This window comes from Pantherophis guttatus, chromosome 6 (genome assembly GCF_059756535.1).
Source record: "Pantherophis guttatus breed Tessera chromosome 6, ASM5975653v1, whole genome shotgun sequence".
Classification (NCBI taxonomy): Eukaryota; Metazoa; Chordata; class Lepidosauria; order Squamata; family Colubridae; genus Pantherophis; species Pantherophis guttatus.
Genome location: NC_142068.1, coordinates 39,513,533 through 39,533,861, shown reverse-complemented (window position 1 = coordinate 39,533,861; position 20,329 = coordinate 39,513,533). Strand labels below are relative to the sequence as shown.

General features: G+C 41.0%; 1 protein-coding gene across 4 annotated transcripts in view; it reads right to left on the bottom strand.

Moving 5' to 3' along the window:
- Nucleotides 1-14,441, bottom strand: part of EPHB1 (EPH receptor B1) — a 370,380-nt gene extending 355,939 nt beyond the window's left edge. For all 4 annotated transcript variants that reach the window (XM_034439598.3, XM_034439597.2, XM_087872718.1 and 1 more), the window contains exon 1: nucleotides 13,893-14,441. In XM_034439598.3, the coding sequence (XP_034295489.2) occupies nucleotides 13,893-13,965 (73 nt within the window). In that variant the 5' untranslated portion in view covers nucleotides 13,966-14,441. The remainder of the gene's footprint in view (nucleotides 1-13,892) is intronic.
- Nucleotides 14,442-20,329: the final 5,888 nt, after the last annotated feature.

Sequence of the window (20,329 nt, the reverse complement as noted above, 5' to 3'; positions counted from 1 at the left end):
TATGTCGTATCTGGTGGTGAAAGGAAAATCCGATGCTGTAAAGATTTTTTCTCCATAGGAACCTGGAATGTTGCCATGAATCAAGGCAAGCTGGACATGGTCAAACAAGTGAGGAATGGGTGAATTTAATTCAGATGACCATCAGGTATCCTACTGTGGGCAAGAATCCCTCAGAACAAATGGAGTAGCCTTCATAATCAATAAAAGAGTAGGAAAAGCAATACTGGGTTACAATCTCCAAAATGACAGAATGACCTCAGTTCGAATCCAAGACAAACCATTCAATATCACAGTAATCCAAGTCTATGCCCCAACCATTGGTGCTGAAGAGGAGGAAAATGACCGGTTCTATGAAGCCCTACAGCATCTTATAGAATTAACACCAAAAAATGATGTCCTTATCATCATGGGGGATTGGAATGCTAAAGTAGGAAGCCAAAAGATAACCGGAATAACAGGCAAGTTTGGCCTTGGAGTACAAAATGAAGCAGAGCACAGGCTGATAGAATTCTGTCAAGATAATACAATGGTCATAGCAAACACTCTTTTCCAACAACCCAAGAGACGACTCTACACATGGACGTCACCAGATGGTCAACACAGAAATCAGATGGACTATGTGCTCTGCAGCCAAAGTTGGAGAAGTTCTATACCTGTGTTGGTGAACCTATGGCATGTGTGCTGGAAGTGGCACGCAGGGGCATTTTTCCGGGCATGCAAGCCGTTGCCAAGCTCACCTGAAACTGCACATGCGCGTGCGCCCCAACTGGTGTTCAGGTCTCTGGTGCGCATGCATGCAATTCAGGGGACCCAGCTGGTCTTTGGAGCTCTCCTGTGCATGTGCGCGTTTGCGCATGCGTGCGAGATTACTGGTGCAACGTGTGTGCATGTGCAGACAGCGTTTGCATGCATGCATTACGCACACAAAAGCTATCTGCATGCGCATATGGTGAGATTGTGCATGCAGTACGCGCTAGTACGCATGTGCAAAAGCTGCACGCATGCACAGATGGTGCAGTTGCGCATGCAGCACATGGGGAGAAGTCGCACGTTACCGCGGATTGTACATGACCGCGCACAGCACGTGAAGCGCATTCTTGTTCAGCACTTGGTAAGTAAAAGGTTCGCCACCACTGCTCTATACAGTCAGTAAAAACAAGACCAGGAGCGGACTGTGGCTCAGATCACAAGCTTCCTGTTGCAAAATTTAAACTTAAATTGAAGAAAGTAAGGAAAAGCACTAAGCCACTCAGGTATGAACTAAATCATATCCCTGATGAATATACAGTAGAGGTGACAAATAGATTTAAGGAATTAGATCTAATAGACAGAGTGCCTGAAGAACTATGGACGGAGGTTTGCAACATTGTACAAGAGGTAGCAACTAAAACCATCACAAAGAAAAAGAAATGCAAGAAAGCAAAATGGTTGCAGGGGAAGCTTTGCAAATAGCTGAGGAAAGAAGGGAAGCAAAAGGCAAGGGAGAAAGAGAAAGATACACCCAGTTGAATGCAGAATTCCTAGAAGAGATAAGAATTCATTCTTAAATGAACAGTGCAAAGAAATAGAAGAAAACAATAGAATAGGGAGGACAAGAGATCTCTTCAAGAAAATTGGAGATATGAAAGGAACATTTCATGCACAGATGGGCATGATAAAGGACCAAAATGGCAGGGACCTAACACAGGCAGAAGAGATTAAGAAGAGGTGGCAAAATTACACAGAAGAATTATACAAGAACGAGCTTAACATCCCTGATAACCATGATGGGGTGATCACTGACCTCGAGCCAGACATCCTAGAATGTGAAGTCAAATAGACCTTAGGAAATCTGAGCAACAACAAAGCTAGTGGAGGAGACAGTATACCAGCTGAGCTATTCAAAATCTTAAAAGTACTCAATTTGCCAGCAAATTTGGAAAACTCAACAGTGGCCACAGGATTGGAAAAGGTCAGTTTACGTTCCAATTCCAAAGAAAGGCAATGCCAAATAATGTTCAAACTATTGTACCATTGAACTCATTTCACATGCTAGTAAGGTTATGCTTAAAATCCTACAAGCTAAGCTCCAGCAATATGTGGATCGAGAACTACCAGAAATACAGGTAGGATTTCAAAGAGGCAGAGGAACTAGAGATCAAATTGCCAATAAACTGGAACATCTACTTCTGCTTCATGCTAAAGCCTTTGATTGTGTGGATCACAACAAATTGTGGCAAGTTCTTAAAGAGATGGGAGTACCAGACCATCTTATTTGTCTCTTGAGAAACCTATATGCGGGTCAAGAAGCAACAGTGAGAACTGGACATGGAACCACTGATTGGTTCAAAATTGGGAAAGGAGTCCAGCAAGGTTGTATACTGACACCCTGCCTATTTAATTGATATGCAGAGCACATCATGAGAAAGGAGAGACTAGATGAATAAAAAATTGGAATTAAGATTGCCAGGAGAAATATCAACAACCTCAGATATGCAGATGATACCACTCTAATGGCAGAAAGTGAAGGGAACTAAAAAGCCTCTTGATGAGGGTGAAGAAGGCAAGTGCAAAAGTTGGCTTGAAACTCAACATTAAGAAAACTAAGATCATGGCATCCGGCCCTCTCAATTCCTGGCAAATAGATGGGGAAGAAATGGAGGTAGTGACAGGTTTTATTTTCCTGGGCTCCAAGATCACCGCAGATGGGAACTCCAGCCAAGAAATTAAAAGATGCTTGCTCCTGGGGAGGAAAGCTATGGCAAATCTAGATAGTATACTAAAAGCAGATACATCACCCTGCCAACAAAAGTGCATATAGTCAAGGCTATGGTTTTCCCAGTTGCAATGTATGGCTGTGAAAGTTGGACCATAAGGAAGGCTGAATACCAAAGAATTGAGGCCTTTGAACTATGGTGCTGGAGAAGACTCCTGCGAGTCCCTTGAACTGCAAGGCGATCAAACCGGTCAGTCCTAGAGGAAATCAAACCTGACTGTTCTTTAGAGAAGATGAAACTCAAATACTTTGGCCACCTAATGAGAAGGAAGGACTCACTGGAGGAGAGCCTAATGCTGGGAAAGATTGATGGCAAAAGAAGAAGGAGATAACAGAGAATGAGGTGGCTGGATGGAGTCACTGAAGCAGTAGGCGTGAGCTTAAATGGACTCCAGAAGATGGTAGAGGACAGGAAAGCCTGGAGGAATGTTGTCCATGGGGTCGCGATGGGTCGGACACGACTTCACAACTAACAACAACAACAATGTCCAGCAGAAAAGCAGTAGGCGTGAGCTTAAATGGACTCCAGAAGATGGTAGAGGACAGGAAAGCCTGGAAGAACATTGTCCATGGGGTCACGATGGGTCGAACACGACTTCACAATTCACAACAACAACAACAATGTCCAGCAGAAAAGCTGATATATCATTTTTTAAAAGCAAATTGAATTCATCTGCCAGAGCAATGAAGGTCCATCACTTTACCTGCCACTCTGTTGATGATACAGTTTGTCCTGTTGTGGAAAAAATCCCACAGCATCAGTCCTTTGCTTTCGCCTTCCATTACATTATTAGGGGCAGCAGTTGGAGAACAAATATCTGCATATTAATTTGCACCATTTCATAGGCAGCATAGCAAGACTCGAATAGAGTCTTATTTTTGAATGCCAGAAAAAAAAAATCCCTTTCAGTATTTGCAGCACATAATAGCATATCACGCTCCATACAGCATGAGTCATATAGATCATAGCCTACAAAAGAAAGCACCTTTCCATTGTTCCATTTTTCATAGTAGGACACAGCATAGCACCCTGGCATCCGAGTGCCTCTTTGTATTACACACTCAAGTACCCCAGGTAAAATAACTTCTACTTCTTTTCCTCCCCACTCCTTCCAATAAAACGCTACATTATGAAGGAATAAATTCTATGGATTTTTTTTTAAAAAAAAAACCAATCTGTTTTCTTCCGCCCCTTTCAAATACTCAGTGATGCTAGGCTTGAAATGGAAACAACATAAATAGCTTAGGCTTGATACACAATAGTAATTCAAATGCTTTTTTTAAAAAAAGGGGAATTGTTGAAAATACCAGCTGTGCTATTTCCTCAAACACTTGGAAGCATTACCTAGAATTTACAACATGAGATCCCCTTGGATTTACTTCAAAGCTTTTGCAACGCTTAGATCTCTTAGCTAATTTGGGGGTCTGTATGTATCTGGGGGTGAAAACATAAGGGATCCTTTTGGGAGCTCTCTGCCAGAACTGAAGGAGAATCACCAAGCTTCTCCTTGGCTAGTACAGAGATTAATACTGAGAAATGTGTGAAATTAAAGCATCCCACAGAGGTTTAAGAGAACTGGCGGTATAATAAATTTAGAAGGTGCTTAACCTCTGGTGAATCAGTTTCCTATATATAAATTCCATTTGACTTCTCCTAACCCAATGCCACTCAGGGAACAATTGCACATTGATCATAAATGTCTTCAGGATAAAGATTTTGTGGATACAACTGTACATGTATTAGGTTCCTTGTGAGCCATGTCTCTGTATTATCAACAAATTATATAATACCGTTGCTCTGGTACAGGAGTGAAATGGCCTTCTATTTTAATCCAAAGAGAAAGAAGAAGAACTGTGCCCCAGGTAACAAACATTTAATAAAATATGCACTAATGTTTAGAGGCTGGTAGAATTCTCCTACATCTCAAAGTCTTTTAAACTTTACAAAAGCATAATTTAGGACTGTAATTTTAAGAGATGACAATGGAAGCCAAGCAAATCAGAGGACTTCGCTCATGCTCAACTGCTCCATTATTTCTTCAGGCTATATGAAAATAACCCAGATGCTATTGAAGATTACTCCATCTGCCCTCCGCCTTACTAAACTGTTCAGCAAAAAAGTTAAGAAGGCTCCTTTAAAACTGCAGAGTTTTAAAGCTGAAATGCTCTATGGTGAAGGACATAACCTTTGAGTCATTTGCATGGCCTGATTTTAAACTGTTTTGTCTGATAAATTTAGAGGCAAAATGGGAGATGGTGGGAAACTGACTGGAGATCTTTAAGAGAAAGTAGGGAAATTCTTGGAAATTATATTAGAATACTTGATGGCAATGGATTTTGAAGGCTGCAATGAATAGGTTTTTCAGAATTACAATTCAATGGCAAGAGATAGCTACTAATAGCCTCCCAATCAAAAGTAGGATATGGTAAGTAGCACAGTGTTGCTACTTACCATATCCATTGCAAAGTCAGGAAAGGCTAAGGAAGGGACAAAAAAACATATGGATATTTGTACCTAGATATCTGGCTCAATAACTAGGATTGAGTCAGGCACCTTTTTAGTCTCAAGAGTTGAATTAGTTGCCTAAACAGGATTTGATCTGTGCAACTGCACAGCCAGCCAACATCTGCATGAGGCAGCTATGCAGATAGGTAGGTAGGTAGTAGAAGGATGGAGGGGAGGAAATAATATTGTAATGATACAAACCAGAATAATTTAAATTATTAATTTATAATATGATTTAAATATCACAGGATTTATCAACTGAAATATTTATTTTGCACAAGTGTTACAACAATCCACATTTTTTTTTGCGACCCAATAGCCCTCTAGCTTAATCAGTAGAATAATACAATTAAAATGAATGCATTTTTTTTTAAAGCTGTAATACTGAAGCCTAGGAGAGATAGGTTGTTTCACTGAATGGCGGAAAGATACTTTGCCTATACAACATTTCAAGGTCTTTGTCCAAATCATTTTTTACCTTTTGGATGAAAATGGGTCACCTTGCTTCTGCATGAAAGACTAATAACAACTCACTACAAATTTCCTGAAATCATTCAATGATCTCTGAGCCACTCTTTCACAGATTTTCTGATCTGTGATACAGATACATCTGAGGGCTATTTTCAGGCCAGATTTCTACTTATTTTCATAGGCAACTATACTAGATCGCAAGAGTCAAAATCTGTGTACAACTTTTAAAAGATGCAAAATACCCGATACCAAACACAATTTGTTCTTGGTTTAATCTATTTAAGTGATCTAAACATATTATCATAAAGCTGGAAAAGTCGAAAAAAGCCAGAGATCAACTGATAGGCATATGCATGTCACAAAGATCAAGCTGTATGTCATTATTTTACAAAGTCTTCTCAAAGAAAGATGAATTCAATCTTTTACATTGGTTACTTTCTAAAAATACCATGTGTTCACAGGCAAAAAATATCACACAGGATCCTATTATTCAAGAATCCACAAGAACCCAGGAAGTCTCAATTTTAAAGAAATTTACCATTTTTCAGCAACTCCAAGACCCCAAACATACAACACATTAGTTCAATTGCAAGTCCTGCAGATTTTTAAATCACGGTCAATATATTCTGAATACCTTATTCAAACATTTAGTGCAATACATTCCTGATTTTCCTATGATCACATAGAACTTCAGCACTTCATCAGCCTGCAGAAGCACATTACAGCCAATCAGTGATTGATGCTGAAAAAATATTAAATCAACTACAATTGTTGTCTTCATCTTCAGCACTGTCATAAACCATGGTTTATAGACCATAATGGCAGAGTTAATGCAATAAGCGATGTCAAATCCAAACAAAACATAGCAGCATAGGGTGATGGATGAATTCCCACCAGTGCACTCTTCTAGACAACCAGCTCATATGTTACTTAATCTTTTTAGCGTAACCTTCAATATACTCCATTTCTGACTGCCTTTTTACTACCAGTCTAATGTTGTACATCTAATCCAGCATGATACAGTGGAACACTGGAACACTTATTCAGCACTTCCAAATAATCAATGTTTGTTTTTACTATCTCCAAACTAGCCAACTGAGACATGTCTTCTGCATTCATGTTCAGATGCCATTCTCTGGTATCTGAGCAAGTGTGAACCCTTATGAACACACAATTCCCTTTATCCCCTCAAGAAAAAGAAGAAAACCTATCAATTTATTTACATCACCGGATCATCCCAATCCCTCCATGTATCTAATGAATGTGCACAAGTTTTAAGAAACTAGCTGATAATTAACAAAGGCTACTTATTTTATTTTTATTTATGTATAAATTGTATATGTCACCCAACTCACTATCAAGCATCTCTCAGTAGGTGGGCACTTATATTTATCATATGGCAGAAATGATAAAGTGAAGACTCAAAAAAGAATGCCAAAGCAAAAGTGAGGACCATTTTCTGCAAAAAGATAGTCTCACTGCTCTCAAATCTAGCAAATCTGCAAAAGATACTTCATACTTTTCTCCCCAAATATACAAACACAAAATCTTTGGAAACCAGCTAGCCAAATGAATGAAATGCCACCTATGGTACTAACTTGCTTGCAGGGTAGAAATGATATATCCGTGTTTCACAGAGAAATGTTGAATAGCATGAGATTAAAAAACATTCAGAAGAAAGATAATTTTAAAAGTTACATGCTATTAAATGTTCCAAGTTGGAACATCTATAGGGATAGATAAGTTATTGATGGGGAGAAGAAAGGGAGGGCTCAATCATTTTAGATGATTCTCCATAATACTGGAGAGCAATGGAGACACAAGGCGTATCACGGCAGGGAGAAGCTGTCAAATGGAAAAAGCTTGTGTGAAATATGTACAAATCTAAACTACAATATTTTGTCAAAGGGCTAATAGTAACATAGGACTTCATGGAAGAATCTGATGAAGGACTTACTGTATATCCCCTCCTTTGTTTTCCAAGAAACGCTGGAAGTTTGGGAAATCTTCCCATGCATCTTCTTTTACATGGAAGAGTTGAACTAATGGACTAATTAAGAATCTCTTAAGAGGATATGAATGTGACTGCAACATCAAGAACAGACTATATGTATGAAATCACAAAGATTACCATGCAGAGGCAAACAGGTCTTCCATATTAATTCAAGTGAAATGTTTTTCTTTAAGAAAAGTGGTTTAATATTTCATGCTGTCAGAGTTCATTTTCATTATTTAAAAAAAATACAAAAGAAATCAGGCAAAACAGCAACTTGTACAAATAAATTAGTCAAATAAAATCCTCACACTATACTATGAAAGAAATAGGAACCATAAACCTTGTAGGTTCCAGAATATTCCTGTGGATTACTTGGCAAAGTCTGGAAGATGAGCCCAAGGTTCACATAGAGATCCATCTGTCAAGAGTTTATATTACGCAATCTTTATTGGCTTCCAGTTTGTTTTAAGCAGAATTCAAACTGTCCACTCATTCTCATCTTCAGGGAAGTGAAAGTCATGCTGCAGGTCCTATTGCTAATATAACTGCAAGCATACAAAACAGATGCCTGGACTATGGACTTTTTTTTGTAACTGGATAGTTATAAGATTGTTCTGCTAGCATTTAGGTGGCAAGTTATGAAAATATGGGTTTCATTATTGTTTTGTAGTTGATCTGAAAGCACTCTTGCTATTTCATGTTGGCGGCCCAATTCCAGTGGACTCTGGTATTAGAGGTCAGTTTTAAACTATTTTAATGGATACTGTTGTATTGTATTTTTATAAAACAGCAGGTCATGGAGAAGATTACTTTTATGAAAAGGATATGTTTCCTTTGAAAACTGAAGTGCCCTGTTGAAAGATTTCATCTTCATGTCCTCATAAATTTAGATGCTATGAAAATTGAGATAGAGGGTTAATTTCTTTAGCACTGAAAAACAGAACAGCCTTCCTGAACTCCCAGATTATTAGACCTTCAACTTCCCTAACTTCCTATCAGTTGAGTTGGAGTCATCAGTGTTTGGGCTTATGAAAACAAGCATACGTCAATTAAGCCATTTTATACTTTATAATGTGTTCCAAGCCCCAAAGTTACAAACATTCTCATTATATATTTAGAAAAAATATTTCTCAGTTGATATAGGAGTGGCAGAACCTGGGGACAGAGTAAAAGAGAGACAAGCCTAGAATTCCAACTAGCTACAAGTAAATTAAGTCCATCATCACCACCAATAGATGCTAACCATTGAGAAGATTTCTGTGCATAGGCTTTTTAGCAATAAATCAGTTTAATTGGACCATTGCATAAGGACCTGGTCTTTCACACCTGACAGCTGTAGTTCTTCAGACATTCAGCTGCCAACTCTTATCCAATGCACAAAGAAATATCAAATATTCTATGTATGTCTGAATATGTCCATGGTTTTTAAATCTTCTTTAATATTTAAGATATTTCATCAAATTTTAACAAAACATTACTTGAAAAATCCAAGCAAAACTGATGAACTATATTTTTAAATTCCTTAAGAATTATCAAAACTTTTAAGAAGCAATGCATATACACACATACTTACACTCACAAACCACACAAACCACTCATCTTAACATTTCACTTCACCCCACATGGAAGGAAAGTAGCCCAAGCTAATGTTCCTGTAAATATATTAGTCAGCACACAACAAGTTTTGGAAATGTTGAGACATCTCTACTTGATTTGAATGATTCCAATGTAATGTTATGCTTTTTCTTCCTTTCTAGTGTCTGCTACAGATGCTAAGAGATACTTTTCTGCCACAAGCTCAGTCTTGCCAACATAATATTCTAACAGCATGCTCTCATTGTTTCCTCTCCTTCTCTTGCTTCTTACAAAGGCATTCCAACTATCCTATAATCCTGAAGCCACCCTGGGTCCCAAACAAAGATGCAGGTATTGCAAAAACTATGCAGCACAACCAACCTTCACCACTCCCAGTTTATCCCTTCCTCCTCGCTCTATCAAGATTTAAAACACTTTTTCACGATGGTTGCTAGGAATGATTTAAGCTGTCTGCTCTGGGCTTAACTTAATTCCACCCCCTTGAGATTTCCAAAAGGGGGAGATGGGGTGGGAGATAAGGAGAAAATTAGCTGCAACCATTCATAATTTGAGACTGGAGTAGAGGGTGATTCATAGATCTGCTTTCTATACCTTAAGAGTATCAGAACGTGATTAGTTTTTTGCAGGGCGTAACCTGTGTGCAAATAGCTTTCAGAGTACAAGAGCAAGTGAAAAGCAGAGTTATTGCCTTTTCAGTAACTTACTGCAGGTGTTTGAGTTTTTAAAAATTAGCTTTCGGACAACATCACTTATGAAAATCTAAGCATGCCTTTTTATAAATTACCATAGCTATTTCAGACTATAGTCAGAAAGGATATAAGCCTGTTTTTAAAAGAAACTTTTAAATGTCAAAAGTACTTGGTGCAGTAGGGAAATAAGAGTGTTGCAAATACCGTGCTACCTAAAAGCATGAACATGGGAGAGGACATTTCAATCATTAAATCCCTTTTGTTTTTCAGTGCAGGAATCCACATGAAAGCATCCAGAGTAGATGGTGGTTCAGGCATTTTCCTGAATATCTCCAGTGGAGGATACATTGCTTTCTCCTTTCTGGGTAATTAATTCCACTATTTGAATAGCTCCTACAATTACCAGCATTTTTTGGACTGACATTCAGTAAAGGTTGACTACTTGTAACTTAAATCCATCAGTCTATTTCTTCTATTTGGTCACATTCAATATATTATATAACATCCTTTCAGGTATTTTGAAGAGTGTGTTCATACCCTTACCTCATTGCTAAACATTTCAAAGTCTTTCAACCTCTATTATTAAGTTTTAGTTTCTAGTCCCTGATCATCCTGATAACCTTCCCTGAACATGTTCCTGTTTGATGTCCAGAACTGGGTTCAATATGAAGGCGGGAGACTAACATGGGATAAAACAGAACAATTACTTCTTGTAATTTACTTATTTTTCCAATTTATATGGTGGCCCATGTCAACAAGTGATTTCAACAGAAATTATACAGCCTATTACAACATTTGTCCTTTTTGCAGAAAATCACACTGCTCATTCACATATGATTAGATTTTAGGCATATATGATATAGCCTCTTTTTTTTAACAAGTGCTGCCAAATATTACCTTGCTACACCTTTGTTTTGATTTGTATAAAACTTGTATTTCTTTCCATTACATTTCAACTATTTATTGCCCATCCATTTCTCTAACTGACTGAGCAGCGGCATCCACAGGAACTCATTGCCATTAGTGGAGTGCTGGTGAGAACCCATTGCAAACTTTGTCCCTTGGGCCATGCATGCAATGTTGTGATGAACACAGAAGGTGGGGCTTACACCACAACACTGCCACGCTGCTGATGCCAGTCTGCACCCTTTGCCCATCGCTGCAGATGCTGCTGGTATCAAGATGGTTTTGAATTTTACTGCTACCCTTTGCAGCATCAACTATTCCAATCCACTTTGCCTACAAATTTGATATACGTGCCTCCACCTTATCTTTGAAGTGATTTTTTTTTTCCAAAAGAAGATCCATGGCTAAACCATGCACAACCTCAGTGGGTATCACTCTACAACTTAATGAGAAACCATTTATGAACACCCTGGGTACATTTTGCAAGCCAACCATATATATCCATTTAATGGTCCTGCCATCCTAGCCATCCCCAACTGACACATTCGCATGTTTATTATTTCTTTTCATTTTCAAACTGTGCAAACTGTACTGCCTTCACTTGCACAAGTCTAAGAACAAAAGCAGACATATAAACAACTTTGGCTCTTCAGGCTATCATGAAGATGCCAGACTATTTTCTAGGCAGCCCCTCCTTTCCTGGGTCCAACAAATTCAGTTTTGTTTTGGTTTTTTCCTTCCTAATTTTTTTTTTAATACAGCTGCCCTGTTGTCCTGCCCAGTTCAAGAGTTTCCTCCCTAGTTTAACTGCAGAAAATGCCTGTTGCCAAAAGCTAATTTATTTGTTTTGGGTTTTTTGCAAGGGGAAACAAAACAGCCAAAATTCCACTGAAAGTGTCTTTCTTATAAACGTCGCTGCCCCTCCTCCTCCTCCTCCTCCCGTCTAATTGCCTGCAATAAAGCCGCCGTCAACGACGAGACTGGAGAGGGCTCGCCTTCTGCTTTAGCGGCTAGCCAGGCTCCTCCCTTGCATCTAAGCAATTTCTTAAATAAAGAGCTCCCGCAAAGCAACCAGCTGGGAGAAGATCAGCGCGCAAGAAGAAAATCGCCTTCTGAGAAGGAGGGGAAGGGAGAGGGGAGGGGGGGAGAGAGAAAGGGCTCGCCAAACGCTTCCTTCCACTTAATCTCATCCGTCATTTTCATCGCGGATGAAGGCGGGGTGGGGATCCGCAAGGTGGATCCCCGCAGCTCTAAACAAAAAGGAGAGAGGGGGGGGGCTTTGACGTTTCTCTTCTGCTATTCACAGAATAAAGTCCCCCTGTGAAGAATTATCAGAGGTCCGGTGGTTTAGGGGAGGCGCGGTCTGGTCTCTAAGCGTCCCAAGTTTTCCTACCCTGTTGCATCAATCAGGGAGCCGCCAGCTAAGCGGTTTTCGCGGTTCTGTTTAATTGCAACCGGGGAACATCTTCTGAATGGTCACGTTTATCATTCATCATCAAAGCTACACCAACAGCACCTCCTTCTCGGCCTCCCCCCCGTTCCTTCCCTTGGATCCCCCCTTGAGTTTTGATAGCGATTCTGCCCACTAAAATAGGGGCGCCCACCGAGCGATGGCCACCGAGGCTCACCCCTGGGCTGTCCCCACCCTTCATCCGAGGAAGTGAAATCGCGGTACGCTCGTTTGGTTGAAGTTTATTTGGGCGGCCGTCTTCGATATTGATATTTTTCTTTTCCTTTTGGAAAGGGGAGACTGTCTCCCAGCTTACTCCCCGAGACAGCCAAGAGGAAAGCCAGGCAGGGCTGAAGTTTTAATTCATTCCCTGGAAAAAGCAGCACCCGTTCCCCCAGCACAGCCCCGATGAACAGGGGAAAGGGCCGGCTTTCTTATCCCAAGAACGTAATTAGCCCAAGTAAGATTGAGGCCGGGAAACGCGGGCTGGAGCTCCGCTTAGAAGCGAGCAAGGAAGGACGAGTCGAACCACTAACGAAACCAGCCTTCACCTCGCCACCACGAGGGCCGCCGGGACACGGTACAAGACGCGATCAATCACACGGGTGGAAATGGCCTGTAGGCTCCGCATCTGTATTCTTGCCACGTTAAGAGCAATCACAGGACCGCCGCCCAGGTTCGATTCTTTCCCTAGTCAAGCTCGCCAGACAAAAAAAAAAAAAAAAAACCAACCAACCACCGGCCAAATTTGCGAGCGCCCTGTTTGTGCCCAGCGCGTTCGTACCAGGCGTTTCTTTTCTGAAACGCGAAAAGGCAGAATTAAGGATCGGGTCCCCACAGTTACACCTTCCAACCACGCCGAGCCTCTTCCCAGCCTTCATCTATTGTAACCCGGCACAGCTGTGGGCGGGGGAGGACGGGCGGTGTGAGCACTAAGTTGGGAGCCGGTCGTCGCTTCGCTCCTCTCTTGCTCTTGGCCAAGCCTTGCCCAGCCTTCTCCCCGACCCCAAACACCTTGCCCGGCTTTGCCCGGCTACTCCCCATCACGCACCCACCGTTCCGACGTTCCCCTCCCTGGGAAAAGCCCGCTTCTCAATTCAAGCAAGATTCGGGGAGAGGGGCAGGAGAGCCCTGCAAACGCCACCGGAGCCCGGTTCCGAGCGCCGGTAAGCATCTCTGAGCTCCACAGCGGGAAGGATTGGAAAGCACTTCCTGGCCCCCAGTTTCCTAGCCTTCCAGATCTCGGGATAAGGGTAGGCGAGCCGCATTGCAGCCGGACTACAGGGGAAATCCACCGGGGGACACGTCCCGTGGAGTCGGTGCTCGCTCCCCGCGTCCTTTCTCCGAGCGTGGGGCTGGCAAGAGGCAGGCAGAGCAACGGAACCGAGCAGGGCTTTCCCTCCTCCCGCGAGTTATCAACAGCAAACTCAACAATCCGGCGAATATTGTCGTTTTTTTTAAAAAAAAAAAAAAGTTTTCTTTCCACCCGCCCACTCGCTTCCCTTTCGTTGATATTTTGTTACCTTCCACAGCTGCAATTGCAGATGCCAAGCAGAAAAGCACAACAAAATCCAGTGCCGTGGGTGCCCCAAACATGATGCAGAAGAAACGGGGTGCAGGTTTAAAAAGAAGAAAGGAAATAGTTCCTTGTTGGACCAGATTTAGTTCCTTCCCCGTCGCTTTTTCCTTCTCTCCCTCTCTCTCTATAATTCAATATATAATTTATATAGATATAGATATATCCTGAACAACTCCACTCCGGAATACCGAGTCCACCGCGTGGGTCCGTGAGTGCGTGCGTGCATGCGTGTGTATGTGTGCAAGTGTGTGTAGGTATGTGCCGGTGTCTGTATGCGTGCGTGTGTGTGTGTATGAGGTGTGATGTGTGTGTGGGTGAGAAAAAAAGAGTGTCTATATTCTAGTGTCACATTGCAAGCGGTAGTAGAGTACAGTGAGAACAAGATCAGCCGCTGAAGCTGAAGGGAGGGGGCGAGAGAAGGGTTCCCCCACCCCGCCACTCGCCCGCGCGCGCGCGCGCGCGCTCTCATCCCATCAATACTTTTCCCACCCCTAACGGCTCCCGTCCAATCAAGAAATCAAGCCCACAAAAATCCTCCGGCCAATCAGCAACGAGCACCCCCTTTTACTCCAGTATTGTTAGTTTTAGAAAAACTTTTGCAGGAAGCCATAGGGAAAGACCTGCGTGATGGAGCAAAAGCCTAGAAGGAAGGAGAACAGCGCCCCCTAGTGTTTCCTCGGTCACATAGTTCGTCTCGTTCTATTCAAGCCCTATTCATTCCGGTAGCTCGGATTTGGCTCTTTCTTAGCCTGCCTATTTCTACCTTCGGGCCTGGTGTGTATGAAAATTTTCTTCACCCTGGATCTTCACGTCTCTCCCATTCAATATGTCTCTTTATCTAGGAAAGTACCGTATGCTAATGCAGCCCGCCTACCCTGAGCTGTCCCAGGTGAAGGCAGAGTGTAGCGGTGGTGAATGGAGCAGAAGGAGATGCAGGGACCTCTGACAAACAAAATCTTTCTTGACCTCTGGGCATTTTAGTCACATCAGTAATGCCTAAAGTCAAATTCCTCAAAAAAATAAACAACAGCAACTATTTTCATCCAGGTTTTGATGGGAACAAGCCATGTTTGCATTTGGTAGAAGTGAACATAATACAATAATCTCAAATCTATATATGGCATACGGAGATAGATATTTGGATCACATCTTTCAAACTTGTAATCCTACTTTGCTTTTGAAAGGCAGGTAAATGCTTAAGTAACATTGAATTATTTGCTTTTGTCTGCAGGCTGATATCTACGTATACTGGAATTTATATTATTAAAGTTAATTGGGTCCGTTGAATAGAGATTTAGAGCATTCCTTGTAAAAGATAGATAGATAGATAGATAGATAGATAGATAGACAGACAGACAGACAGACAGACAGACAGACAGACAGACAGACAGACAGATATACACACATACATACACAGACAGTATATATATGTTGCCTTTTGGTAGAGCTTCCAAGGAAGACACACAGTGGTTAGAACATGGTACTGCAGGCTAACTCACTGCTGAATCCAGGAGTTCAATTCTGACCGGCTCAAGCTTGATTTAGCCTTCCATCCTTCCAAAGTCAGTAAAATGAGGACCCAGATTGTCAGGGACAGTATGCTGACTGTAAACTGCTTAGAGGGGGCTGAAAAGCACTGTGAAGCTGTATATAAGTCTAAGCGCTATTGCTAATTTACAACAAATAAACAAACAATAACATCTCATAGTGTGCTAGATACTTTGAAGTTGTAATCTAAGGGTCAGCTAATGTCAGCCTGAAAAAGGAATCAAAAGTACATGATTCATGGGAGGAGTCCGGTAGCACCTTTTCCAGCCAACAATTTTTTATTAACATTTTTATTAAAATTGAGCTGCAGCTCAATTTATCAGATGCAGAGTGGTGAAAGATTTGAACTGGGGTGGAGGGGAGAGAAGGGAGAGGAGATTTGAACTGGGGTGGAGGGGAGAGAAGGGAGGGGAGACAGGTTGATTATGCAGATTACATAAGAGACAGATTACTAGTACATGTAGTCCTCTACTTACGACCACAATTGAGCCCAAGATTTCTGTTGCTAAGCGAGACAGTTATAAAGTGAGTTTTGCCCCATTTTTCGATTTTTCTTGCCACAGTTGTTAAGTGAATCACTGCACTTCTTCCGTTAGTAATATGGTTGTTAAGTGAATCTGGCTCTCCCATTGACTTTGCTTGTCAGAAAGAAAGAAAATCACATGACCCTGGGTCACCGCAACTGCCATAAATATGAGTCAGTTGCCAAGCATCTGAATTCTGATTGTGTGACCATGGGGATGCTGCAACAGTTGTGTGAAAAACAGTCATAAGTCACTTTTTTCAGTGCTGTTGTAACTTCACTAAATGAACTCTTATAAGGCAAGGACTACCTGTACTTTATGAATTCACCATTGGAATGTGTTAAAAGCTGACTGAGTTTGTTGAGATCTTCTGAGAGTACCTGAAATATTTTGATGGGGGTGGGTTCAGCAACCTCTCACGCCTCCATAGGCAATTAAATCTATTTTTCCACAGCAGCCACTTTGAGATCTGCTATGATGTCCTGGTAGGTCATAATGATCTGATACTACTTAGTCCTTGTCTGGAATCTATATGTCAAAATTGCATCCATTAATTATTTTATACAAACCTTGCCCCATTTATCCAACAGAATCTGGGAGGGGCATTGCAGGCAGATAATTTTACCTAGATGCTTTTATTATATCCTTCCCATCCTTAGAAGTGAAAAGCCATATGATAACAATATTAAAAGAATAAAACCAGTGGCTTCCGGTATTCCCAGTCAGCATAACCAGAGGGGCAGGCCAGTCGAAGTTATCCTTCCAGTATCTGAAGATTATCCGCATAGGACCTGATCCAGATTGCTTGCCATGCTGATGTCTTTGGAACCCCCTTTACAACAAGGCAGAGTGGTCACCTGTCTTTTTCAATAGCAACAAAGATACCTTTATCTTCCCCAGGCTTTTAATTATAGTAATAGCAACAACACTTAGACGTATATACCACTTCACAGTGCTTTACAGCCCTCTCTAAGCAGTTTACAGAGTCAGCATATAGCCCCCAACAATCTGGGTCCTCATTTTACCCAATTCAGAAGGATCGGAGTCAACCTTGAGCCTGGTGAGATTTGAACTGTCAGTTGCAGGCAGCCGGCAGGCAGCAGAAGTAGTTTACAATACTGCATTCTAACCACTGCGCCACCGCAGCTCAGAATTATGGGTTAATTCTGCTGTAATTTTTAACTTTATATTGCTGTTGGCTTTTTGTCATTATTTTAATGTTATGGTACTGTTGATTTTGTTCTGAACTTAATAAATGTCTCCGTGTAAGTTTTTAGTAACTGTAATTACTAAATTACTAAAGTGTTTTCATTGTAAAACGCTTTTGATATATATTTTTTAAAAAATGGGAAGCTGCATGGAAATCTTTTAAATATATAAATTCCTTCTACATATTCCATTTGATGGTTTTGTTGTTTCTTACAGGTTGGCTTCAAAAAAGAACTATGGTACTGTTCCTGCTTTGTCTATATTATTCTTAGATGTTCTTCATTGTCAGGTCAAGTTCATGGAGATGGATATGTAGTTTTCTTGACAATAGGAAAGTGGTTCACCATTATCATCTTTTGTAGATATATAGCAATAGAAATAGCACTTAGACCAGGGATGAAATCCAGCAGGTTCTCACAGGTTCTGGAGAACCGATAGCAGAAATTTTGAGTAGTTCAAAGAACTGGCAAATACTACCTCTGGCTGGCCCCAGAGTGGGATGGGAATTGAGATTTTGCAGTATCCTTCCCCTGCTACGCCCACCAAGCGACACCCACCAAGTGACACCACGCTCACCAAGCCACACTCACAGAACCAGTAGTAAAAAAAATTGGATTTCACCACTGACTTAGACTTACAGTATATACCGCTTCCCAGTGCTTTGCAGCTCTCTCTAAGCAGTTTACAGAGTCAGCATATTGCCCCCAACAATCTGAATCCTCATTTTACCAACTTCGGAAGGATGGAAGGCTAAATCAACCTTGAGCCGGTTAGGCTCGAATCCCTGGAGTGAGTAGTGAGTTAGCCCTGCAGTGGTGCATTCTAACCACTGGGCCACCACGGCTCTTAGCTAACTAGCCTACAGTCCTAATATTTTTTGTAGTCTCTTAAGTATTAACTCCATCTGACCTTGCTTCGCTTTTAAAGGTCAACCAAAGTTACCTAGATTCTGCCATCTACTTGTGTGATGTTATAATTACAGACATAAATTAAAGATATTGTAGGATGTGCAATGTCAGAAATGGTTTTTTAATAGCTTACTGTAATATCTACCAGTAGTGATCCAGGTCTGAAAAAGATGTTCTAAATTATCAGGCTCTCATACACAGAAATCTCTTTGTGTTATGTCACAGTAAGATGTTACTCATTGATGTGCTCATTGCCAGGAGTTCGATCATACCAGTTCAAGGTTGACTCAGCCTCCCATCCTTCCAAAGTCAGTAAAATGTGGGCCCAGTTTGTCGGAGACAATATGCTGACTGTAAACTGCTTAGAGAGGGCTATAAAGCACTGTGAAGCAGTATATAAGTCTAAGTGTTATTGCTATCGTGATTCTCTATTTCTGGTTATTATTATTTTTCCAAAAAGTATTGTTTAGATAGAAAAAAATATTCTACATCTAGAAGCCATCAATATAATCTTCCCTGCCATTTTTCTACCATATGCTTGCTAAGTTGCAGTATAATGATATGCTACCTTCTCATTATTGCCACACAAGTCTTAAGACAGGTGACACCGCTACTGAAAAAAAGGGTAGAAAATACAAATGGATGCTTGCCTACCTATTTTTACCTTAAGGCTACTTCCAATTCCGCAAACATACTGAAGGCTGCTCATTTGATACAGTTCGAGTAAATGCAAGCCATTGCACAGAAAAGGGACTAAGATTGCAGTATTTTAATATGTAATCATTTTAAAAAGCAAATTGTTGTTTATACTCAAAAATCAAATTATGTTAAACAGGAATGCATTCCAAGGAAATGTGTTTTGTTCCTTTACATCTATGTCAAATAATAGCGCACAACCTTATTTTGGAGAAATGGGTCTATCTGTCAAATGTTATAGATGTTATGGATACAAAAAGGAGAAATAGCCAATGTCTTTTAAATGGACTCAATTATATTAATTCCAAATAATTCTTTGGCTATGAGAGTAGGGAATTCTGAGCAGTCCTGGTGTGGGGAAAGAGTGCTATAAGGAATTGCAGGCTCAGTTTTGTCTAGAAAAGAGACAGACCCTAACTCTCGGAGAATGCAAATTAAGTTTCTCTCTCTTTCCTTCCCTCTCCCTCTCTGTGACAACCTGGCTAGAGATGAGAGATGGGGAGCGATCACAAAGCTCAGCCAAGCCTTCTTATTAGTATTTATACTGTGTACCTTGATTTCCATGCACTACTCAAGAATAAAATGGAAAGGGATGCCATTAAATCAGCTTCTGCTGTACAATGCAGTGATGGTTTATGTCTGTACATGTATTTTATGATAATAGACATTAGACATGTTCTGTTCAATCAAAATGCATAAATAAATGAGAGTAAGCAGCAAGAAAGAAATACAAACACATCATACCTGCCAAGCTCTGTTCACTGCTCCGGGGTCTTTGAATGAAATGCCATTACAGTGCAGATTCAGTGTGATTGAGATTTTAGATTTATAGAAATAGAATCCCTAATTGGGAGTTATCTGTTCCTGTACCTGGCTGCATCCATATTTGCATCACAGGTAAAGCATTCTTGCCATTTTTAAAAATCTTTTTGAATTATTTGTAGTCCTTTCTAATGTAGTGCTTCACTGGAGTGAGAGGAATATATGTGTATTATTCAATAAGCTTTCCAAACTTTACTTCCTTGGCTTATTTCCCATGTCTCATTATGGTCAAGGGAGAAAATCCATTTGGATGAGGTGTGACTTCCCTGTGCAGCAGGTCTCTAATGATGGCTTTTGTCCATCTTCGCAGTTGCTTGCCCTGTTGTAATTTCCATTATTGAAAACTATCCTGCATACAGGGGTACAGCAGCTGCTAAGATGCTGGGCTTGTCGACTAGAAGATTGGCAGTTTGAGACCAAGTACCACGTGACAGAGTGAGCTCCTGTTTCCTGCCCCAGCTCCTGCTTTCAAAAGCATATAAATTTAAGTGGATAAATACCAGTAGGTACCACTTCAGTGGGAAGATAATGTCATGGGCCGCTTGGAGCCCAGTTCAGAGGAGGAGAAGGAGTAGGAATTGGAACTGGGACTGCCCGATGGGGAAGCTGAGCATGATGCTGTCCCAGGCCCCTCGGGCATTGGGGGGAGGTGGTCAATTAGACAGACAGCTGCT